The sequence below is a fragment of the Microtus ochrogaster genome, unplaced genomic scaffold (genome assembly GCF_000317375.1).
Source record: "Microtus ochrogaster isolate Prairie Vole_2 unplaced genomic scaffold, MicOch1.0 UNK58, whole genome shotgun sequence".
Taxonomy (NCBI): domain Eukaryota; kingdom Metazoa; phylum Chordata; class Mammalia; order Rodentia; family Cricetidae; genus Microtus; species Microtus ochrogaster.
Genome location: NW_004949156.1, coordinates 153,669 through 180,015, shown reverse-complemented (window position 1 = coordinate 180,015; position 26,347 = coordinate 153,669). Strand labels below are relative to the sequence as shown.

General features: G+C 34.6%; 1 protein-coding gene across 1 annotated transcript in view; it reads right to left on the bottom strand.

The window, feature by feature from the left end:
• Dmd (dystrophin) overlaps nucleotides 1–26,347 on the bottom strand; it is a 1,456,297-nt gene that overhangs the window by 1,292,490 nt on the left and 137,460 nt on the right. The window contains exons 18-21 of the mRNA XM_026777353.1: nucleotides 21,674–21,784; nucleotides 21,175–21,348; nucleotides 17,889–18,044; nucleotides 6,758–6,928 (exon numbers count right to left, since the gene is read on the bottom strand). Of these exons, the coding sequence (XP_026633154.1) occupies nucleotides 6,758–6,928; nucleotides 17,889–18,044; nucleotides 21,175–21,348; nucleotides 21,674–21,784 (612 nt within the window). The remainder of the gene's footprint in view (nucleotides 1–6,757; nucleotides 6,929–17,888; nucleotides 18,045–21,174; nucleotides 21,349–21,673; nucleotides 21,785–26,347) is intronic.

Here is a 26,347-nt window from a genome sequence, read left to right as displayed (position 1 = left end):
TCCTGCCAGGGAAAACTCTCTTTCAAGCAAGTGGTCCAGACTATGGAGCTATGAACCCAAAGTTGCAGCTTGCTTCCTGACAAGGACCTTAAAATGCCATAGAGTTGTGGCTAAAAACTTCTCCCTATTCCTTAACAAATTAAAGACCCATGTGGTCAAAAAATATATATACAGTAAAGAGAAATTCAAAGAGTAAAAACCTGTAACTGGTTTAGAGTATGTTAAAAATATATACAGGATAAAGATTAAAGTTCTCAAAATAAATAAATAGAGTAGCCTGGAAAGCACAGACAGATGGATCTCTGTGAGTTCAAGTATAGCCTGGTTTACAGAGGGAGTTCCAGGACAAAGATACACAGAAAACCTGTCTCAAAAAGCCAAAAGTTAAAAGTAAAACTAAAAGGAATAGAGGTTAAGGCTGGGCGATGGTGGCACATGCCTTTAATCCCAGCACTCGGGAGGCAGAGGCAGGTGGATCTCTGTGAGTTTGAGAACAGCCTGGTCTACAGAGCTAGTTCCAGGACAGGCTCCAAAGCCACAGAGAAACCATGTCTTGAAAAACAAAAAAACAAAAAAAAAATTGAGGTTAAAATAGAGCTACATAAAGATGAAAAATACAGAAAAAGATCTTGATACTGTATGCTATTATGCTCTCTTTAAATTGTTTAAATGCTGAGGAAGGAACAACAGCTGCTAAAAGATATTTGCTTATAAATGCTGCACAATTAATCCAAGATGGGTATTTTAAAAATACCTTAATTTCAAAATTGAAGTCAAAAGGTATGTTACTTTGGAGAAGAGATTTTGCTTTTGTTTCCACAAAAACATGAGAGGCTGTGGATTAATTCAGAATTAAGAAAAATCAGCTTTGATCAAGGAAGACCACCTGTGAAATCTCCAACAGAAATAGATGGCCCAGATGTCTGAGTTCTTCATCCAAATCAGGTTCAAGACTGCTGCCTGAGATGATTAAGACTCATAGGATACTTCATTCAGGACTTGATCATAATTCTAAATTTTCTTTAGGTCCCCATAAGATTATCAGTGCCCCCAACCAGTTGAAAGTAGCCTAAAATACTACACCCACATTCCCCAAATTGGACTATGGATATTTTCCTTTACTTTTTTATTTAAAAGAGAAGGAAGTGTGCAGGAGAATTGTCTGTATTCTGTCAATCATGTTATAAATAAACGCTGGTTGGCCAGGCAGGAAATATAGGCAGGAAAACCAGACAGAAAGTAGAAATGATGTAATGAGAACAGGAGAATTCTGGGAAGGAGGAAGTTGATTCCTCCCACTCCTGCACAGGCCACCCCCGAAGCAGCAGGATGTGATCTGCCCCACTGAAAAAAGGTATTGAGACTCATGGCTAACATAGATCAGAAAAATGGGTTAATCAAGATGTGAGAGTCAGCCAATGAGAGACTAGAGCTAATGGGCCAATCAGCTGTATAACTGTGTGATTTTGTTAGGGACTAAACAGCTGGGGGACCGGACAGGACAAAAGCCCCCAAAACAAGCAGGCCTGGGCCTTCATGTTACAGGGCAGTTGAAACAAAATTAAAAGATGAAAATTTATCATGTTGAGATTTTTAAATTTTAAATGACAATCTATATTTACCTTTAAATTGATACTATATGTATGCTGTGTTTCTCAAGAGTGTGTAATACAGTCTAACATGCTTTACACATAGTGGAATTTTAAATTAATTACTTTTTTGAGACCTTAAAATTATCATGGCTTAAAGTTGTAGGACATATTTTATTCTTAGACTATGCAACAGAATATTCTAAGTTTAAGAATAATATAAAGCATTAAAATTTGGATTTTATAGCAATGGATATTGAGGTTTTTATTAATAATGTATCATGTAGTAAAGATTTTCATGAAAGCAGAATGTGCAGAACAGAAATTATAGCCATAACTATAATGACAGTGAATAGTGACTTCAATGGCATTTAACAGATGTTCTATTTTCTAAGTAACAGCTGTTTGATGCATTCATTGTACCAAGTTAATGATCTGCTAGTGATATTTCACTTCACAGATAAATTACTATTCTCTCTTTTAAAACAGATATGTAATTTTTCATGAGAATGATAGTGTAACAGACTTTAGAAATAAGAAATGGTTCTCATACTTTTGTAGTTAAGAGGGTGATGAGATGAGGCAATTATTCTCACAAACTAGGAAGAGAAATTAGATTTCTTTAAACAGAATTAGATTTAAAAAAACACAGAACATAATTAACAGATATGGATATATATATACCATCAGACTGTTGAAATGAATGGATCTTATATTAATGATATTTTCCAGTGATGCACAACTGTGCAGAATACTATGGTGCTAACTACCTTTGGGCCAACCAATTAAACACAAGACTCCAAGTCCACTCATTTGTTTATTTTGCAGCTTTCCCAGGTAGTTTCTACATGTTGCTAAGAAACCTCTGTCAGACAGAAAGACATTTTGAGATGAGGTTGTATGAGGTAGTAGTAATCATTATATTTTATCACTGAAGTGGCAAGAAAAAAGGTAATTTAGGAAACTAATAACTGTCCTTTATGTTGAGCTTTGTAAATACTTAGCCGTTAAATGAAAGTGAAAAGTAAAACATGTTATTTCGTAGGTGATTATTTAAATATTGTCAGGTCCAGAGGTAACTCCATTTCTCTAAATTCTTGTGGTGGTTAGACAAAAGCCAATATTCCTTAGGAACTTGCTAAGTAGGTTCCTCTATACAAAAAGTAGCCATTTCCCTTATCACTGGCAGAGGAGATAAATAGCTATCAATGGTGGCTATTAGCATACCAAACAGCATGCTGGCTAAGGCTCCCTCAGTATCACAAGTACCTCTTACACACATCAGAGTTCCTGCTGGCATCCTGGCTCTTCTTCCCTCCCCTCACCATCTACTATGAATTTAGCTCAGGAGCTTCCATCCCCCAATTACTCCTTATCCTTGATAAACCTGCTATTCTTATTCCACTTCCTTTTCTCTCTTCCTGTTTCTTGCCTCTCTGTTTTGCCCAAACTTAGTCTTATTTTGCTGTACCCACTTTGTTTTTCTCTTGGTCTCTCTCCCTTTTTCTAGCTCTCAGGACCAGTCTGCTGGCCGTGTTCTATCTTGTACTTTATCTCTTTCCCTCTGGACTCGTCTAGATGCTTTTGGCTATTTTCTACCACCTAGCTATAGTGCCGTTAATATCAATTTATACTGATCAGTTATTTTACATTTTTTAATATGCTGAATAGAATTCAGTGTTTCTCTTATTGATTCTGTTAGACAACTCCTATAAACAATGCGATGTTGCAGGGCGGTGGTGGCTCACGCCTTTAATCCCAGCACTCGGGAGGCAGAGGCAGGCGGATCTCTGGGAGTTTGAGGCCAGCCTGGTCTACAAGAGCTAGTTCCGGGATGGGCACCAAAGCTACAAAGAAACCCTGTCTCGAAAAAAAAAAAAAAACCAACCAACCAACCAAACAAACAAACAAAAAAACAATGCGATGTTTATTACAAAGAAACCAATGGATACAAAATAGCATAGGACAAGAACATTTTAGGGAATCATGTCTAACTCAGGTTTTAGATGGCACTGTGAGTATAGAAAGCTTATTTAAATAATTTGGAATTTTCAATGATGACACTAAATTAAAATAAATAAAATCTGTTAGTGATTAAACCAGAAACTTATATAAATAAATAAACTTAGAGCTGCTACTAAAAATGATGATTGTTAAGTAAATATCTATGTATTCACATAAATATTTACTTTTATGTATCATAGGTAAGATGCTAGGCAAATTTGTTCATTAATGAGATACTTAGAATTGATTTTCTTGTATACAACTAATCACATTTATTTTTAAAGCATTAAAAACACTATTTGATGATTGAGCAAAGTGTTGTTTACTTGTAATCCCAGCATTTGGGAGGCTAAAGCAGGAGGATCATGTGTTTAAAGTTACATCATATAGAAGGCCATGTTGACTATAGAAGTGTCAATAAAAAAGGTAAATAAAAGACATAACTGCTTCCAAGGGGTTGAGGTTTTTTATTATAGATAAAAGGAAAACAAGCAGAGGTAGAGACATCTGGGAAGCTCACAGTGAACATGCCTGGCAAATTGGACCAGGCCATGTGAAAAGTGGCAGGAGGAGAGAGGAGAGAGTCAGAATAAAAAAAGGTCAGGAGGCCAAGAAACCAAAAGTGTCAAAAAGTCAAAAGGGTCACAGGAACAATGTAGTAAAAATGTGTTGAATAAAAACAGAGGAGTTGGTAGGAGATGAAGACTCAGTCTGTGGTCATAACTCAAGAATACTCAAACCTCCTATAATTTAAAGAAATTACCAAAAGCCATTGTGATGTGGATTTTAATGCTTTTTGTTTTGGTTTGATTTCTGCTTGTTTGTGAAGTTAATGGAAATATACCTCTTCAGAAAATTGCGAAAAAATTCTTATGAGGATTCCAAAGTAAAGCATATTTGATGTAAGTTTAAATTGTCTCCTAACTTGCTTATAAAAGGCAACTAGCTGAGTTTCCAAATCTTTCCATGTCAAGATCTTGTTCTTTATGCATCATTACAGAAATCTTCTACATTGCAGGTCTTTTCCCTTGTCAGATTCTGTTTTATATTCCCCATAAGTCACATGATAATGTTCCAAATGCCATACCTCAGAATTGACTTTATAGCAATAGAACATTTACAGAGGTAACTATTACGATAATATCAAAGTGATAATGAATCTATGTGACTAGTGTCATCATAAAAAGATAAATTTGGCATCCAGATATGCCCATAGATGTGATTAATGTGAAGAATAAAAACAGTCAGTTTGGACAGAATCAACTAAACTTCCACTTTTCTGAATAGAAACAGAAGATGAAAAGGAGGGTGTGAGGGAGCAGATGGGATGAGAGGAAGGAGGGGAAACTGGTCAGTATATAAAATAAATACATTTAAAAACCTGCACCCTGATATATATGTTTGATTTGGGTTGGGTTGTTTTATGGAGACTTATACTAGAAGATGCTAATCACTGATAATTTTTTATATGTTTACAGGTTACGTGGAACTTTTTTTTCTCATTCTTTAGTTACTGCAGCAAAAGGTCAGTAAGATATTGCATTAGCCAATATAATTATCTCTGAAAATGCTTTATCTATGTATCCATTTTAGTGCAAGGTCATTTAACCGTGGTACAGCGTTGCTCATCTAAAGTCCATATTTTGTTACCAACTCTGGTAAATAGATAAGGCTACATTAGCTCTGACAAATGAAATAAGAGCAGAAATAAAGCATGGAGCTCTTACCATTCATCACTGAGAGAGAACTACTGTTCTCCACTTCATTATCTTCCTTGTGGGTGAAATTTAAAACTCAGCAGTAGTGAACACGTTTTATGAAAAGAGTAGAAACAACCAAAGATTTTAAAAATATAACCAAAGGACTCTGAATGATTTCTTATGCCAAAGACACTTCCTTTACCCTGAACTGGTAAACTTATTTTCGATAACATCTCATCTTTATTTTCTCTGAAACATTGTACCTTGGCTGAATTTTTAGAATAGCCTAGATTGTAACTAAGCATATAATTGGTGGTTTAATCTAAGCAAACATATATAAAATCATTATTTGGTAGATTGGTTAGGGATAAATGAAGCTAGTTCAACTTTAGTCTATATTATCTATTTTTTCCTTATCATAATAATCTCTTATAATATATGATTTTGAAACAACAGCTGTAACTTGAAAGAATTATTCTAAGTGGAGAGAAAAGAAATGTAATCCACCACTATTTAAATGAAAATTTTATCATTACAAATCCTTTAAATTGTCACAAAGAGAAATGATTTAAAGTGTGGCATCATATCATAAGTTTTTGCATAATGCACTTTTTTCAGATTTGAAGTGTAATGTTTACCCTTACTAAACTAAATATAAGTGCAAATATCGTCAATAGCTAATTAACTGAAATACTTACTAATTTGAAGAAATGAGAGTGAACATGTTTCTTAAATGGCCCAATGCCTTGGCAAAGTCTCAGATGAAAATTTGCTATTAATACCAGCTACATCAGCTACTTCCCTTTTATTAAGATAATTTCAAATACTCTAGTAATGAATCACCTAGGAAAGTATTAAGCTACGAGCGCTTGACCTTAAATTCTAGGCAGCAATAAATGTCTTTCTGACTGTCAAGAGAAATGACAAGAATTTCCCAACTAGAACGAAAGTAGGCCAAATGCCCTTTGGTGACAGGAATGATAGAACCTTCACTGTTCCCTTTAGATTCTTTATGGTTATGACCTTGGCAATATGCTGAACTGTCCACAATCACTACATCTGGCTGCATCTAGTTGGATGTTGCAGCTAGGCACCCTAGTATGAAATAAACTAGTAAAACATGGAACTTAATCACTGTGAATGATAGATTTAGACCATTAAATACACATAATTCATTTACAATACTTACAGAAGTTTGAACTCTGTGTTTTTAGTAATGTACATATTTTCAAGGATTTACTTATAACCCACTTATTCAGTGTATGCTTTGGGGTGATTGTTTGTAAAGTTTACCATTTCATTGAAATACCCAGTTAGGTCCTGATTAATTTTAGAGAAAAATAAAAATGAATTGAGGTAATATTGATAATTCTATTACTGTTAGGCATTACTATTCAGTTATAAAATAGTTTATTGTAAGTTATCATATATGTTAAAAATTACTTTCAATAATGAACAGTTTACCTTTCCCCAGGCAACCTCAGCATCCAAATTACTTGGCATTCCTTCAACTGCTGATCTCTTTGTCAGTTCCATATCTGTTGCTGCCAGCCATTCTGTCAAGACATTCATTTCCTTTCTCATCTTGCGGGACAATTTCAAGCATTTCTCCAACTGTTGCTTTTTTTCTGTTACCTAAATATAATAATAACATAGCAAATTTGGCCTACTTTGTAAGTCACGTTTATTTGCAGTCATTTTATTGTAATTTTTACATTGCCAATACTGTAAAATAACTATTTTCTTACATGATGTTTCCATCTTATTTTAGAAAAGTCATATAGTTAGGAAATTAATAGTAAGTGAAAAGTCTTCACCAACTAACATGCTTAGCCAAAATACAGCATCTGGTATCTTCTGCAATGATAGCACAACAAGAGAAAACAAAGTAATTTGTTTCTAAGTAAAATAAGAACAGTATTTATGGCCAAAGTTTAGAATAAATAGAATAATACAAGTCAAACTGAAGACATGACCTATTTGTCATAGGAAACCTATTGTCATTTGACAGAGACATGGACAAACAGGATTACATGCTTCATAATGCAAATGAATCTTTCTCATGTTTAAGGGGCTATCAAAAAAGAATATTTATTTACAGAGGCAAAAATTTGAGCAATATATAGAATTACCAATTTCATCTCCATTACATTTTCAAATTACTTTTGCATAGAATACCAACCACAACTTTTTCCATAAGGAGATTTTCTATCAAAAAGGGCGAAATAATTTTAAAACTAAAAATTTTACTCATAACATTTGAAAAATTATTTTGTATATATACGCATTTACTCCCAGGGTTTAAAACCTAAATCTTTCCAGTGGTGAGAATGTGGTATTGACATCTCCTGCTATTAGTGTGTAGTATTTGATGTGTGCTTTAAGCTTCAGTAATGCTTTTTTTTTAATGAATGTGATGCCCTTATAATGGGGCACAAATGTTTAGAATTGAGACTTTATCTTTATGGATTTTTTCTGTACTGTATATTAAATGTCATTCTCCTTTTCTTTTGATTAATATCAGTTTAAATGTCTATTTTGTTAGATATCAGGATAGCTACACGAGCTTGTTTCTGAAGTCCATTTGATTGGAAAATCTTTTCCCAACTTTTTACTCTGAGGAAATGTCTATCCTTGAGGATGAGGTGTGTTTCTTATATACAGGAGAAGGATGGGTCCTGTTTTTGTACCCATTCTGTTAGCCTGTGTCTTTTTTTGGGAAAATTAAGTTTATTGATATTAAGAGATATTAATGACCCATGATTGTTAATGCTTGCTTTTTTGGTTTTTGTTTTTTTTTTCTTTTTGGTTTTAGTGGTGGTGGTGATAACATGTGTGTGTTTCCCTTCTTTGGGATTTGTTGTTGTGAAGTTATCTATTGCCTGTGGTTTTGTTGGCTAACTTCCTTGAGTTGGAGTTTTCCTTCTAGTACTTCTATAGGGCTGGGTTTGTGGATATATATTGCTTAATTCTGGTTTTGTCATGCAATGTCTTCCTTTCACCATCTATAGTGATTGAAAGCTTTGGCTGTATATATATATATATATATATATATATATATATATATATACACACACATATGTGTGTGTATCTGTTTTCAGAAATGGCTTAAAACCTGTATATACAACTACATGTTAAATTTTATTTATATTACTATTTTGTTGGTAAAGAAAATCACAGAAGGATTTATTAATTTTTGTTTATTGCTTTTATTTTGTTTTTGAGACAGAGTTCTCTATGTAGCCCTGATGCATTAAAGGCATGTACTCCCACTCCCCATTCAAGATTTTGTTTTGTTAATATATTATCTGAAAAATAGGCTAACTTAAATTTAGTTCCGACTGTTATAAAATTGTATAAGGATATAAAAACAACAATACAAATGCATGCTTATGCTTCAGACTCTGGAGGTGTGTGTGTGTGTGTGTGTGTGTGTGTGCATAAGTGTGTGTAATAACTATTAGCAATGAAATTACATTTAAAGTATTGACCATGATATATAAATGCTGATACAAATATTCAAAAAATTGATTTTCTCCTTCATTTTATACACACACATATACACATACATATATGTATCTTGGATGCACATTCAAAATTTAAATATATATATAATATATAGCCAGGTATATACATGCTCAGGTGTGGTGTGGGTATTTAATTATAAAAGTGTTTCCATGTGTGTGTGTAAATATATATATATATATATATATATATATGTGTGTATAAAGAGCAGAAGTCAACTTTAAGTTTTAGCTTAAAAAATACTATCTACCTCCTTTGTAACAGTGGCTCTTATTTGTCTGTGAATCACTAATCAAACTAATAGCATTGACATTTAGCCCAGAAATATTTATATCTCTGTTTCCCTAACATGGGCCTATAAGTATGGGCAACCACATCCAGTATGATTATGTGGGTTCTGTAAATTCAAGTCAAGTCTTCATGGTCGTGAGATATGTGCTTCAATGACTGAGCCATCTCACCAGCGAGTAGACTCACTGCTTTCTTCTCTTTTTCCCTTATATTATTTACTGGGTGGTGTTGGCAGTGGTAGGGGGGGTGAATGTGTTTATGCGTGTGTGTGTGTGTGTGTGTGTGTGTGTGTGCATATGTGTGCATATGTGTGCATATGTGTGCATGCTTTCCTCTGCCATAGAGCATAGGTTGAATTCAGAGCACAACTTGTAGGATTTGAGTCTCTCCTACATTGTGAAGTTCCAGAGGTTGAATTAAAATCATCAGGCTTGGTAGCAAGTTTCTTTACCAGCTGAGCCATTTCACTGGCCTATACTGAATATTTTAACATATTTTCATTTCTAATGTTTCCCCAGGAGAAGTATAAACCTTTAGCCTGCAAGAACTTTATTTCTATGCAGGAGTCAAAAAAAAAAATAAAAAAAAACTTTACATCATGTTTCTGTGAATAGTTATTTAATTTCTACTCTTTGTAGAAAAGGATTCTAGATTCAATATCTCAAAAAGATCCAATTTTTATAGTTAATGCATTATTGATTTTTATTTATTTCATTTTGTTTATATCCAACCAAGTAGGATTTTATAAAACAGGAGACACTGCCACCTTAAGGAAATCTTTTTACATTGTCCTTGTCTGTGAGAAAGGCATATTAATATTTAAAAAGAATTCCAAATACCACTAACACTAAAATACCTCAGTAGTTATTGTTTTGATGTATACTTTTTGATGTACCCCACTTTTTAATTAGATTAGTTGGTTTGTTGATATCTAGTTTCTTGAGTTCTTCATATATTTTTCTATATTAGTCCTCTGTTTAATACGGTGTTGGTACAAATCTTTTCCCATTCTATAGGTTGATGTTTTTTCTATTGACAATATCCTTTTATTTTACAAGTTCTTTCCAGTTTCATGATGTCCCATTTATTAATTTTGTTGATCATGGTGCCTCTGCTACTGGTGTTCTATGCAGGAAGTTGTCTCCTGTGCCAATGCATTCAAGTCAATTCCCCAAGTTCTCTTCTCTTAGGTTCAGTGTATCTGCTGAAGTCTTTGATCTACTTGGACTTGAATGCTCATGGAGATAAATATGGATCTATTTGCATTTTTCTACATGCTGTTATCCAGTTTGATAAGCATCATTTGTTGAAGATGCTTTCTTTTTTTACATTGTATATTTTAGGATTCTTTGTTTATAGGTGTGTAAATTTACATCTGGGTATTCAATTCAATTCCATTGATCAATCTGCTTGTTTTTATTTCAGTACCATGGTCTTTACTATTCTTGTGGGGTATAACAACTTTAAATCAAGAATGGTGATACCTCCAGAAGTTCTTTTATTAACAGGATTGTTTTACTTATCCTGAATTTTATTGTTTTTGCCTATGAAGTTGAGTATTATCCTTTCAAAATCTATAAAGAATTGTGTAGGAAATTTGATGGGATTGCATTGACTTTGTAGACTGCATTTGGTACGACAGATATTTTTCCTATGTTGATCCTACTGTTCCATGACCATGGAAAATCTTTCCATTTTTTGATAGCCTCTTCAATTTTTTTTTCCTCAAAGAATTGTAGTTTTTAAGCATACAGAACTTTCAATTGCTTGGTTAGAATCACACCAATATATTTTATATTATTCGAGGCTATTGTGAATGATGTTGTTTCCCTGATTTCTTTCTGTTTGTTATTTATATATAGAATGGCTACTGATTTTTGCATTAACCTTATATCCAGATACTTCATTGAAGGTATGTTCAACTGTAGAAGTTGTTATAATCTGCTGGCCTGGTCTGTCAACTGGGTATTTGTCCCTTTAAGAGACAAGTTCTTCCCACCTCCAATCTTGTCCCCCTCTTGCTGAGGCAAGCTGAACTCATGCCTTCTCTCCATCTTCTCTCTCTTTCTCTCCCCTTCTTCTAGAGAGGCAGCTTCTGCCCCTCTCCCTTCTCCTCACTTTCTCTCCTTCCCTTCTTCTCCCTTTCCATACACTTTTATAACAGACTAGATAAACTCCATACACAAACTCTCTGTGTGTGACATATTTATCTCTCACCCTGTGCAGAATTCCACTGACCAAGGAGACACACTGAGGCCTCTCTAGACCTGTTGAGGCCTCAGGTGGCCCACTGTTGCCTCTCATGGGACTGCTCCTCCTTGTGGGACTGGTCCCCCACCACCATGTGTTTATAAATAATAATATTGGTGCGTGACTCAGCCAGGCTCTCTCCATATTCCTTCCTGCCCACAGGTGGACTGGCCAAGGACTTGTGGGGACCGTGAACTGGGACCACTTTCCAACATCCTGTGCCTGCTCCATCACTGTAAATGGTAAGGTTCTCTTTGCAAAGTCAGCTTACATTCACATTCACCTCTGGTTGATCCCCATGGCTAAAAACTGAGATTTGGCGCCACTGCCCTTTGGACTACTCAAAAGTGGTACTGTCAACACTGTTCGGATTTTCTTTCCTTTTTTTTTATTCTTTCTCTCTTGGAAGTGGTCCTATCTGCCACCGTTTAGGTTGCTAGGAGCATTTCTATCTTGCCCCCAATTTTCTGTACTGACTGTCTTGAAATGGGGGCTGGCCTAATTCTCAACCCACGTGCTCTTCCAAAAACGTCCGATTACTTGACTTTGGGGTTTTGCCTTTCTCACATTCTTAACCACGGGAGACAAACCCTCAAAAACTATCCATCCAACCTCCCCCCTGCTGTGTCTTTTGCAGACCCTAAACCCTCTGCCTTACTTACAGATTCCTAACCGGGTCTGCATACCCCTTGGATAACAACCTAAAGTGCGAGCTTTCTAATTTCTACCAGCAAACAGGACTGTCGGTACCCCATCACCAGCATCTCACACTCGTCTGCTTTTACTTTTCCTGGGCAGCCCCATCCCTACCTGCCTGCAAACATTCTTTTTTTTTTTTTGGCTAGTATTTCTTCTCTCGCTCCTATTCCTGTTATTTCATCTCTGCTACCACTTCTGCTGGTCCCACAGAAACTGGCAGGATTAGTCGGATCTGGGAGGCAACTGTTTCCAGTTCCAGCCCCTGCTCCCTGCAATGGCTGGTGGTGCAGTGGTTCACGGTACTGAGTAATTTTCTTCTCTACTTCATGTATGAATGAATGTGTGAATGGTATAGCCACACAGATGTAATTCTGTTTTAAATATATGTTCTACACGGCATATATGCCACTCTTGTTGTTTATATCTGTTTAAAATTCCCTAAAAAGTTTTTCTATACAATACATGACTGAAACCATTTTGACTAAGGTCAAAATTGACCTCACCACAATTTTGACTAAGGGTAGGTCATGTGACCAAGTCCTGCCATCTTTACTGAGTTATACCTTGCTTAGTCTCATGGTTTACTAACACTTTTTTTGTCTCTAAATTCCTCTTATTGACTCTGTTACATGTGTGTTTTGTGCAGTGATATGCTTTTGGTAGGGCCCAATAAAAATACACACTTCGCCTAACTCCTGTTAAATGTGTGTGTGTACAAGTGACTTGAGTTAACTTGTATAAACATAAGTTGGCTTTAACTCTGTGTGTATATGTGTATAAAACTTGGATTTAACTGGGTATAAATGTATGTATATTTACTGTTAAATGTCATATTGTCTGTTCATTGTATATCATTCCAGACTGAGAGAGCAATGGGTCTTATGCTTAGGATTGGTGTGTGCTTTTGAGTCAATTATGGGAATGCTGTATATGTAGTCCAACCCTGCTTAAGGGTATGTTGAGTTATTGTCCACTATTGTCAGTTCTACTGTTACGTTTCTATTGCAAACAGTTTTTTTTTTCTTCTTTGTGTTTCACAAGTATAAATATCACCTGTTGAGAGCCGGAACAGTCAAGCCTGCACCCAGCTCTCCAGGCAAATCCTATGTTGTCGTTATAATTTATCTATACCCAATAAACAGCCTTCAACTGCTCAGAGATCTGGGGAATATGAGATTTAAATGTTTAATTATTAAAAGACTTCTCATAACAGAGAGACAGGTTGACTCCTAGCAGCAGTACTCTATTTCCTCCAAAAAAGACAGAAGACAGATGGGCAGAAAACATTCATCTGCAATTCACATCATCAAGAGTTTTTCCATTGGGAAAAAACTGCCTTTCATGTAAACTGAGGGTCTCCAGACAGTGGACACTATCAATGGAATCGACAGCCTAGCTGCTCAGGTCAAGGTAGGGTTGTCTTTCTACATATTTTCTAACTTGCAGGATCTTCTTCTAACAACAAAAGGTAAACATGACTCTCAAGGACCAAGGAGGTCCCTGAGGAGAGGCTCTGTTGTTTTTTAGTCAATAACTCAAATAAAATTTTATTCTTCTCAAAGATCTCTAATGCAGTTTGACAGCTAAAAGATTTTATCAGTTTAAAAGGAGAAACTCACAAAACAAATTTTAGTACAACTTCTTAATATGTTTTAGATAAAGGGTATTTTAAGATATACAAATGCAAGTTATTATGGTGTGTGCCTGCAAGTTATAAAGGTGTGAGAAAAACACATGTTATCAAATTTCTCTCTCATACTGCCTTTCAGACTTCAAAATACTTTTTATTGTGCAAAACCATCAGTCATAGTCATTCTGCCATAAATACGCTACTGTTTATACAATGTATATGTTTAAAACTTATATTTTCATAAACTTAAAAAATTCTTGAGTTCCAGGGAGCCAAATTGAAGAATGAACCTTAAACAGGTCAGATACACCCCTCTCAATTCCCTGGTCCTAATTTTTTTTTCTTTCTAAACTTAACTTTGTCGACTATTCTACCAACACCTTGCCAGGTCCAAGAGACACCAGATAGTTCCATACCACAAACCCTGAACAGGAGTAAAGTGACCAGTTACCCTAGAATGTGACCAGCACCCAACTTTCTCAGCCTCTACACCCCCAAGATGACCCCTCAAATAAGCAGGAAGCAATGTTGAGAATCCACTGTCCCAATTCCTCAACCTGCTATGCCTAACTTCCAGCCTTTTTATTATAAGAAAGAAATGGGACTGTTACAATCTGCGGTTCGGTCTGTTACCCGGGTACACTGTCCGTTTAAGAGATAAGCTCCACTCACCCCCAATCTCCCCCCCTTCCTGCTGAGGCAAGCTGAACTCATGCCTTCTCTCCACCCCAGCCCCCAGTCTCTTCTCTACCTTCTCCTCTTCCCCTCCTCTTCCCCTTTTCCGCCTCCATAGCCGGCTAAATAAACTCTATACCCAAACTCTCTCTGTATGGTTTGTTTCTCACCCTCGATGGTCTCCCACCTACCAAGGGGACCCACTAAGGCCTCTGGTGATCCTCTGCTGCTCCTCGTGAGACTGGCCTCGGTACCCCCTGGGTTTGTAAATAATAGAAGTTTTGTGCTAGATCTTCGTGGTCACTTACATATACTAACATACCACCTGTGGATATTCATAGTTTGACTTCTTCCTTTCCAAATTATATTACTTGATCTCCTTCAGTTTTCCTAGTATTTCCACCAGAACTTCAAGTACTAAATTAAATAGATATGGACAGAGTGGACAACCTTGTCTTCTTCTTGATTTTAGAACTGCATTAATTTTCTCTCCATTTAATTTGATGTTAGCTATAGACTTGCTATAGTGGCTTTATTCATAATAGCCAAAATTTGGAAATAACCTAGTTGTCCCTTAACCAAAAAATGAACAATGAAAATGTGGTACGTTTATACAATGTATTACACAGCTATTGAAAACAGAAACATTATGAAATTTGCAGGCAGATGAATGGAACTAGGGGAAAAAACATCTGAATTGCAGTAATTCAGATCTAGAAAGACGAACATGCTATGTACTCACTTATAAGTGGAGGTTAGTTATAAAGAAAGGCTAATGTTGCAAACCACAAACCCAGAGAGTCTGACTAACAAGGAGGGCTTAAGGTGGGGCACATGGATCTCCCTTGAAAGACGAAATAGAATAGATTTTGTGAGGTGATTAGTGGCAGCTGGGGATCAGAACATAAGGAATTTGGTGTGTGTGGGGGGGTTGGTGAGCATGCTGGGAGAGACAACTGGAATTGGTGAGTTTCTGTTGGACTCTGTGGAAACCTGCTGTGAAGAAACTCCCTGGAATCTTCGAGAGTGATCGTAGCAAAGGATTCTAGCAATGCAAGATACAGAGCCTGAACTGGCCATCTTCTATAACCAGGCAAGTCTTCCTGCAGTGGGACTACAATATCAACCCAGTCACAAACCCTTTAACCTAGAATCTGCCCAGCTTCCAAGATGTGTTGGCATAACAGTAGTACAGAACTTCTCGGAGTGTCCAACCGGTGGATGCTCAATTTGAGACCCATGCCACAAGAGGGAGTACACACCTGACATTGACTAGATACCTAGCAAACAAGCTGGACAGTGCAGGAATCTAAGATGAAACAAAACACAACTGGGAATATAATGCTATACTCATAGATCAGTTTCTAGCCCTGTTGTCATCAGAGAGACAGGATCCAGCAACTGATGTGAGCAGATGTAGAACCCCACAGTTCAACACTAGGCAAAGCCAGGGGAACCCCACAGAAGAGATGAGGGAATAACTGCAGGAGCCACAGGGGTTGAGGATGCCAGGAGAACAAGGCCCACAGAAGTAACTAAGCAGGGCTCCTAGCAGATCACAGAGACTGGAGCAACAATCATGTACACTGAATTGTTCACCTCTCTAAGCTTGGAAGGACAGGCCCCAGAAATTTGAAGAAAAACATTACTTATATTGGTGTTTCCCCAGTACATCATGTTGTGATAGTAGTATAAACTATTTAGTACAAATGGCAATATAAATTAAAGTACGAGCCGGGCAGTGGTGGCACACGCCTTTAATCCCAGCATTTGGGAGGCAGAGGCAGGCGGATCTCTGTGAGTTCGAGACCAGTCTGGTCTACAAGAGCTAGTTCCAGGACAGGCTCCAAAACCACAGAGAAACCCTGTCTCGAAAAACCAAAAAAAAAAAAAAATTAATTAAAGTACAAGCATGTAAATTCTGAGAATTAAATTAGAATGGTTTTCTATTTGTATATTAAAAGAATGACTTCATCAAATAAAACAGTTTGTCTTTGTTTTGTGAAAACATTACTTATGTTGATATTTTGAAGGTCAGTGAAGAGAAAATTATTATTCTTAGGCAAGAAATACATTAAATATAACAGTTTTATATGATGCCATTAATATACAATCCCTTCATCATTAATATTCTAAGTTAATATTTACTTCAATACAAATTTATTTCTTCTATTCAAGGCATTTTTTCTATCTAATAGCATTCTGACATGCTATTAAAAATTATTTATTTGTATTCCTAATACTTTGTATTAATGATATTATTAATGTCAAATTATTAAGCATAAACTATCAAACTTGTAGCTTCTGGGATAACTAGAGATTAGCATCATTATTATATTCATTAAATTCTTAATAATAATCAAGTGGTGATCTTAACAGTCTTCTAATTTTATTTTTGTTGCTCTACATTCCATGTCAACTTTGTCTGTAGTGTGCTACGTAAAACCTACTCATGTGAAAGGCAATGGATTTGTGCAAAGAATTGGCACAGACAATTATTTATAAAGCACACACATTAACCAGGCCTGGTAGAATATTATTGTAATCTCAGCAATTGAATGAAGGAGGCAGAGGATCAGGAGTTCAAAGTCAGCCTCAGCTACATTGTGAATTCAAGAATGTCATGTGTTCCATAAGACCCTGTCTAAAAAATAAATAAAAAGCACACATCACAAATTTCAGTATAGAAATGCTAGTAAATATTAAGCTTTTGTGAACTGAGCATTCAGACTTGAAAATTGAAATTCTTTAATAATGATCTTGTCAAAAAAGTATTAAACATGATCTTCCCCATGAAGCAATATCATCAAAAAGAGAAAAAAACAATTATATGATGTTAAGAATGGACTGGGAAGGAATAGAAGGGGAGGAAATAAGGAACAGGTATTATTCCAAACACATGTATATATGCATAAATATTTCAGAGAATGTTTGTAAAATAATTTGAACAAATCTATAAATTTCTGTGTTGATGTTAAACTGTGCTAATTTCACTCCACCAAATTCATTCTAAATGTGTTACTCCTATTATGACTGGATATTAAATATGTACAAATCTTCCAGCCAAAGCAAATAGATTTCTTCCACTGAACAGAAAGGCTTCAGAATAAGCAAACCCTTTTATAACTATCTGATTTACCAATAAGTACCTCCTTAACCTTTCTTCTCTTTTCAATTTATGAGCCAGCTTATGCATCTGAAACAGGTCCTGGTCCCTCTGTTAGGGGCCCCAAACAGAGCTGACCTAAACTTGTGGGAACTTACAGACTCTGGACAAACAGCTAGGGAGCCTGTATGAGACTGACCTAGGCCTTCTGTATCCGGTGACAATTGTGTAGCTTGGTCTGTGACTAAATGTATCTTTATATCGTTTTCTTTGGAAATACTCAAATGAGACAGAGATGCACAATAAGGGTTGTATTGTGCAAACAATAAAGGTGGTATTGTATATTTTTTCCTTGCCTGTTGTTTAACAATATACGGTAAATATTATAAAATGTAAATTTGGTCTAAGTAGGTACTCACCTTTGCACCCAGTTCATTATAATGCAATTTCAAAGCTGTTACTCTTTCATCAAGCTCTTTCGGATTTTCTGTCTGCTTTTTCTGCACAATTTGACGTCCTGTTTTAATTACCATTTCCACTTCAGACTTCACTTCACTCAGGCTTTTATACAAGTTCTATGTTAAAACAAAAACCAAACATAAATACTATACAAAAAAGCATGGTACATTATATTATTAAAACAAATAAATAGAAGATACTTCATTTTAATTGCCCTTTTGCATTCATAATTTAAATGAAGTGCATATTGTGGCTGCTGCTATATAATTTTATATCTTCTTTTCGGAAACTTTGATATATAAATATGAGATTTTATAAATATATGTGTATAATTTGCAATTAGTCTTATAAATTAAATGGACGATTTATATTTATTTTGTTCAATCTAAATTCATAGATATTATTTCCAAATGTTACAGGATTTTTATTTTAACTGCACTTTTATTCAGCTCTAGCCATAAGTTTACATGAATGAATTTACTTACTTATCAGGTATACTGAGTGCCTGCAATCCACTAGAAAGTATTTGCGTTTTTGCAATATCAATAAAGGAAAAGTAAAGAAATGTACACTGTTTTTCTCATGGTGCTTCCATCTAAGTAGGATAAAACATCTGGATATCTAGATCACTGTATCCATGTATAAACTTTTATAAGGAAAGAAATGAATTAATTTTAAATATTTAATTGAAAATATAAGTATATTATATTGATACTGACAGTAGAAATATATTATTTCTTCATGTAGATCAAAACTTCAGCCACATACACATTCCATTGCACAGGTAGTTTAGCATTACAAAACCTTATGAAGCAAATATTATAATTCTCAAAGGCAGCAGAAATTATCAATATACGGTCAATGCCACTTTGGTGCTATATTTTTTTTGCTAATTTTATGAGAAATATATGAATTTATAAGTCATTATAAATACATATCTACAGGTACATATGTTTGTGTGCATATATGTCTATGTATATAATGACTAGTATATTTCTGCATTAAATTGATCCATGTTTAATCAAAATAATAATTTTTGGTTGTGAGTGAGCCTAGCCTTTAGCAGCTGAACAATCTTTTCAGCCCCATAGGAGCCCGTAGTCTTTGGGAAGAGTGGATGGGTGACAGATTCTGGGAGGCAGGGGTGGGTGGGGGAAGAAATATTTATGGAAGGTAAAAGAAAATTTTTAAAAAATTGAAAATATTTTTTATTTTTACTATGAAAAAAATCTCACTAGAAGGTGGGTTGTCCTTGGGATTAAAACAATTCTTTCTTGTTTTCTCTTTTTAGGTGTAAGTCAATATGCAAGAACAAACATTAAAGGCTTAGCAATTTACCAGATTAACTATGGCCACATGCATAATCTGCTTTGCTATTAATCCATTGTTGATGACTAATATTGATATTTCTTTATCAATAATTATGAATCCATTTGCAGCTTCTCAATTTTCGCTTAATTTAGATCTCATAATGTATAGGAAAAACTGCATTTTTTTCAAACAGAAATCATTTTTGTGCTAGGACATAGTTATAATAATGTATAATATATAATAATTATACACTGATAATTCTTAGTGATTCCCTGCCTGAACTTGTACAAAGGGATTTTTGTTTTATCATTGTGAAGAGGGTTGGTTTAATGATGAGCTCGCTCTTTTTAATCAGCAAAGAAACTGTATACAACCAAGGGATGAAACTGACTACATTCTTTGTCTTTCATGTTAAGAATAACTTTATTTTAGAAAAAAAAGGCTTATCAAGTAATTACATGCTTTTAAAATCAGCACCTGGGAAGTGGAGACAGGAGGATTCATGAATTCAAGGCCTACTTATCTACATAGTGAGACCTCATAGAACAAAATATTAACCACCACCACAACAAAATAACAACAAAAATAGTTTTTAGAACAAGGATATGGCTATAGTATATATCATTAGAAATTATATTTTAAAAAGAGAGAATATAAAATCTGTGAAATAATAATTTCTTTACAGAAAACATCTTAACATCACATTTAGCGTTTAAACCAGAACTAGATAGAGAAAAAGCTAATGTGCTATTTTCTTTGTACAAATGTAGTTATTGTCGTCTTAGCTCATTAACTGGCAGATAAATTTTATTAGGCTAGATCCTGCTAGAAGAGAATGAATATCTTTTCCATTGACAGTGTAAGTAAAATGGACAGTATAGTTGCAACATTTTGATTTTTACTATTGTTTGAAAAATTTAAGGTAGATCCTTTATATACATGCCTATTTGTATATGTCTGTCTATTAACAGCAAATCAATGTATGACATTATAATCAAATACTATTCTGGTTGCTGAAACTACTTAATACAATTATTCTATTAGAATGCATTCAAATGATTGATGATATTATCAAGTAAAATAATTTCATTTTAATCACAAAGTCACACATTTATTTGAAAGCACTTGCTAAACAGGGAGACATTACACATTGATACAGATGCAGCTAATGCATTTATAATGATATCTTATTTTTACTTATAGTATCAAGTAGATAATAAAACCAAAACCTAAATCTCAGAATACTAGATGAATACTTTATGTTATCAAAGGGGTTATGTGACTAATAGATTTTAAAGACTGATGGCATATGATAGTATGAGATATACCAAAGGGTATATAGATTTATGCTATAGGTTGTATCTTTCCTTCATTTTTATTGTTTTGTGATTTGGTGACATTTAAGTATCTATTCAGCACTGCTATTAAATAAAAATATGTTAGGATTTGGAGTCCTAGAATTAAATCTGCTGTGTCCTTCACGGCTGTTTGTCTTTAAATCCTCTCAGGTAATCTGTAATTTTGAGACTAAAGATGGCTACTGTATATATTTAATCTTACCCAAAAGCATTATTTCTAGAGTGGTTATAACTATTGCAATTAGTGCTATTGTTCCTGTTTCTAGATTGATATATTTCCCTTCTTTATTTCAGTCTAATAATATGTCTGAAGAAAAATTATATAAATAGGACTCTTTTTATTCTATGTTGATACTAATAAAACTATTGATTCAAAACACACTCCTAAAATTATATCAAATGACTATTATTTGATAAGAACTCCTATATCTTAATATATTTCCAGTTTTTTAAAATATTAAAACCAGTTACAAAAATTATTACACTTGTAAGAATACATTGTTACAAAAGATTATCAAATTGTTCTAATATAGCAAAGTAAAAATTCAGCGGGATAGTTGCTGTTAGGAATACATACCACACAGTGATTTAGTTGTGACTGGACTACTTCCTGTTCAACACTCTTTGTCTCCAGCGCAGGCAAGTGCATCTTGACTTCATCTAAAATCATCTTACTTTCCTCTAGACGCTGCTCAAAATTGGCTGGTTTTTGAAATAATCGAAATTTCATGGAGACATCCTGTAATTTTTTCTGTAACAGCAATGTAAGGAAATAATCATTTACCCACCAGTCATATTTTGTTAATTTACCCTTTTCTGAAGTTTTACCTCTATAAAAACTTTCAAAAAATAAATGGAAATCTGTCATTTTCTAACACAAAGAACATGGGGTTGGAGAATTTACTACTCCTCATAAATGTAGCACTAAGTTGTCATAGGTTAACTTTTCTTTAAACTGTATGTATTATTTTTTTAAATATTATATTGCTAGACAACATAGCATAAATTTCAATTTTCTGGTAGGAAAGTTGTCTAATATATAAACCAAATTCCCCAGCTTATACAACAAAATATACCTGTGCAATATCAATTTGTGAAAGAACTCTTGGAGCAGCCTCCTTCCCCTGGTTGTGTTTCTTCATTTCCTCTAAACTGATTTCATGACTTGTCAAATCTGATTGGATTTTCTGTTGGAAAGACAACATTATTAGCCAGAATGCACTTCAAGCTATTGCGAAAGGCAGCTCCCTTTCCAAGAGCACGTCATTTAGAAATAACCTTAAACAATCACTAACAGCACAGATTCCTCAAAATTGACAAGAACTGTGGAGGCCCAAAAATGTGAGCTTATTTCCACCTAGTCAGAGAGTTTTAAGGTTGCTTAAAATGGTTGACAACAAGTGTAGCTACACATCCTGACTCAAGATATTGTTACTTGGTTCTTTTGACAATAAGATGGCTCATACAGGTAGATCCATTCCATCCTGACAGGTAGACAAGATTGCAAGCCAAGTGTACTTCTGCTCTTTTTTTCTAAAATAAGGTTACCTGGGGAGTAACAGCCTTCAGGATTCTTGGTCTAGGGTAGCTTCACTGCCTAAACAACAAAATGCTATGCTAATGACTTGATGTCTAAAAGCATTAAAGCAATAATGTTCAAGTTGTTCTTTGCATCATGTTAATGAAGTCTTTTGTTACTTTCTCCCCCCTTTTGTATTGGGTAAAAAAAAACATATGGAGGGTGGTTTCAGTATTCACAGGAACTCCCACCTGATACTATTCTATGGCTTCTGTTATATTATTTTTAAAAGAGTACTCTTTACTTCTATTTCTGATCCACATACCCCCACCCTGGCAAAAGGTATTTTGGTCAAGGCTGGTCCCTGACAAAGAATGTTTTAAAACTTTCCCAAATGATAAAAAAAAATATTTTTTTCAAAATTGAGATTATTCTAAAAAATTTTTAGTTACAAGCTTCAATAGAGAATGTATGTTTATATCTCATATGTAGGGTTGATTAAATCTTATTTTTGAATGTATACTCAAATTTGGCCAAATATAAAAATGTCAAAATATATAAGTATTCTAGTCATGATACAGGTGAAAAAATATGAGATTTCTATTGGGATACCATGCTCCGTACTAATGATGTTTTTCCCTCATTCTTTGACATTTTTCAACTAAATTTCCTAAAAACTACTGATCTAAAATAAGTAGACTGTATTAGTTACTATTCTTATTGCTGTAACCAAATGTCTTAAACAATTTGAGATAGTGGTGCCTTATTTTGTCTCATAGGCATAGAAGAAACAGTCCATTATGATGGGCAAGTCACAGCAGCTAAGATAACTTCATCTTTAACCTGGAAGCTTGGGGTAGCATTTGCTTGATGACATAGTACAGGCTAGAATATTTTAAGGGGTTTAGACTAGCACAAAGGATTCCCAAGATTCCAGAGGGTTACACTTAGTGTCCTATTTTTTTGCCAGTTAGGTAACAAATGGTACCACAAACCTCCAAAAGAGTGCCACCAGCTATAAGAGTTCAAACAGTTCAGAAACAAACAAAAAGAAAACTAAGTGTCTTTACTGGAATTACTTTGTCTGAGATAATAAGTTCCTACAGCTATTGATTTTTGAACTTTAGATAAGCAAACAATATTTTCAATGATTTCCACATGTTGTTAGACATTTCTTTTCGAATTTTGGTCATATCATCTGACTGTCTTGAGCAAAAGAAAAGAGCACAAGAACGAATCTGTCTGCTGTAGTGAATGTTCATAATGAGCTTATTACATTCTACTTGTTATCTTTGGGGGATGATGTTCATTGTTAGGATATTCTCTCTTAAAATCATCTCATGCTCAATGAACTTTAAACCATACAGAGAGAACACAGAACGTGTTTTCAGTAAATAATCCTAGACAAGCTGTCTGCGGATAGCTTCATGTGAGTAAGCCCAAACGAGCACTCAGGTCACTAAATTATCAGTTCCAAATCTACAATAATCTTATTAGAGATGCTAAGAAAAAAACTGAACATTTTTTGTCCACAAAGCCACTAGAAGTTACAATAAATTGCTGTTACCAATATTGTAAGTTTTAGTTTATTTAAAAATGAATTTTACTTTTGAATTTATCACCCACGATACACACTCCTTATACATAACAACAAAATGTTTCCTTTAGTTTTATTTCAATTTAGTTAATTACATTTAATTATAGCTATTTTACATAGACTAGTGTAATATAACTAGGAGCAATTCTAGTTTTGGAAAAACAAATTTGGTATAATTTAACTAAACTATAAGTAGCAATCAAGAATTAAGTATCATCCTGTTCTAAATGAACAGTATGATGGTGAGATTGCCAAAATTGATTGAGCTAAGAACTGCCTAGTAGATTAGTGAAACACACATCAGGGTATGTCTGTAAAGATGCTCCTGGAGATTAACTAAGATTAACTAAGGGCGAAAAGCCTGCCCTGACTATGTATTCCATCAATCCCTTTAGCTTCAGATGTGAATAAGATGCAGAGGTGAAAAGAAGAAAGCCTGCTGGTGTAGACATTTGTTCACTCCCTGGCGTCCCTCATGAAAAGACTCGCCTTCTCCTCCATAAGACCCCAACTCTATGTTATTAAATCCTCCTCAGGAAAGAATAATGAAACCAGACAGACCACAGATGAAAACTTCACTGCCTGTAAACCTAAATAAAACTTCTTTTTAAAAAAAAAAATGTTTTGCTCAGTATTTTAAGGATCATACGGGGAGAAAGTGATCAACATAAAAGACTGTCATTATTTTGTAAATGAAGTTTTTTTTTCATTTGAACCTAATAGAAAACAAATTAAATTATTGCCTTAAGGCATCAGAATTCAAATCCAATATATGACACTCAAATGTATTCTTATGTATTAATAGTAAACTGGTTACGCATGAATTTATGAAAGAATCATATTTGAAATAGCTATTACATAAAAATAAGAAATAGTTCTTAAATCTACTAATTGATTTTACCAAGAAGGTGAAACTCCTCTACAATGCAAACTCAAAAACATGGGTGGGAGTAACTGAAGGAGACAAACAAAAAGTGGAATGATCTCCCATAGCCAACTGGTTTGTTTGTTTGTTTGTTTGTTTTTTGTGTTTGTTGCTTGCGTGTTTTTTTTTCTGACATAATTTCTCTGAAACTTTGGGACCTTTACAGAAACTCACTCTGTAAACCAGGCTGGCCATGAACTCACAGAGGTCCTTCCGCCTTTGTCTCCCCTCCCCGCCCACCCCGAGTGCTGTGATTAAAGGTGTGTGCCACCACCACCTAGCTCCAACTGTTTTTTTTTTTATTAAAAATTTCTACCTCCTCCCCTCCCCCCACTCTCCCTTCCCTTTCTTCTAATCCCCCTCCCCCTCCCTCTCCACTCCAAAGAACAGTCAGGGCAGAAAGAGGGAGAACATGAGTGAGGAAGTCAGGACATGAGGAGTGCGCCCACCCACGGAGACAGTGGGGCTGATCTAATGGGAGCTCACCAAAGCAAGCTGGACTGGGACTGATGGAGCATGTGCTCCAACTGCTTTTTTTTTAAAGGTACTAAAATTATAATTTGGTAGAAGGGCAGTCTTTATATAAGTATGTAAAAAAATGAAACTTGACACTTACTTTTATCCAAACTTAAAAAGGAAAGAGCTCAAATTAAATAAGTCCTAATGAAAAGACCTGAAAATCTGAAACTACTAGAAGAAAACCAGGTAAGCACCTCAACACACTCTGTAGGCACTACGTTTTCTTTCTCTCAACTTGATAAGACATGAACATAAAAAGCACATAAAACAAAGGCAAAACAGGATAAATGGAATTACAAAAGCCTAAAAAGCTTTTACCCAGGGAAGGAAGCAATCAACAGACTGAAGAGAAGGCCGAAAGAATGTGAGAAGATCTCTGTCAATAATTCTTCTGACTTTGTAAACAGTGTTGATGTTCAGAGTAAGAAAGGAACTAAACATGAAACAAAGACTAAGGGACCACTAAAAATTTTTAGCCATGTAAAAAGGCATTTATCAAAAGTTAAATGTAAGTAACAATTAGCAACTATGGCAATACAAATCACAATACAATTAGGTATCATCTCTCCCATCCTGAATTACTATTATTTGAAAAAATTAAATAAGTACAGGTAAGTATGCAGAGAAAAAAAGAACCCGTATTCTGTTGGCAGCAATGTAACTTAATTTTACTACTATAAGTGACAATACAAAGGCTCTTCAAAGTTCTCTCTATATAATGTTTAATATACCTGCCACACTAGCAAGTATACTACTGAAATTATTAAACTCTGGATACAAAAAAGATAGCTAGGTATTCATATTTATTGTGTCAATATTCACAATAGCTAAGATATGAATTTAGTCTATTAGTCCATCAAGAAATGACTGTATAAAGAAATTATGGTATATGTAATAAATACACACAAGTAAATATTATTAAGCCATATAAAAATGACATCCTTTCATGGGAAGCCCAATGGATTGTTATATTAAATTTTCTTGCTCTATAGAACAAATATATGTTAATCAAAATCTTTAACAATTATAATAATTACAAAAAATATTCAACTGGTAATATTCATAGTAACTGGTCATTGTTAATGACCCAGGATAAATAATGCTGCTATGAACATAGTTGAACAAATGCCCCTGTCATATGATCGGGCATCTCTTGGGTATACTCCCAAGAGTGGTATTGCTGGGTCCAG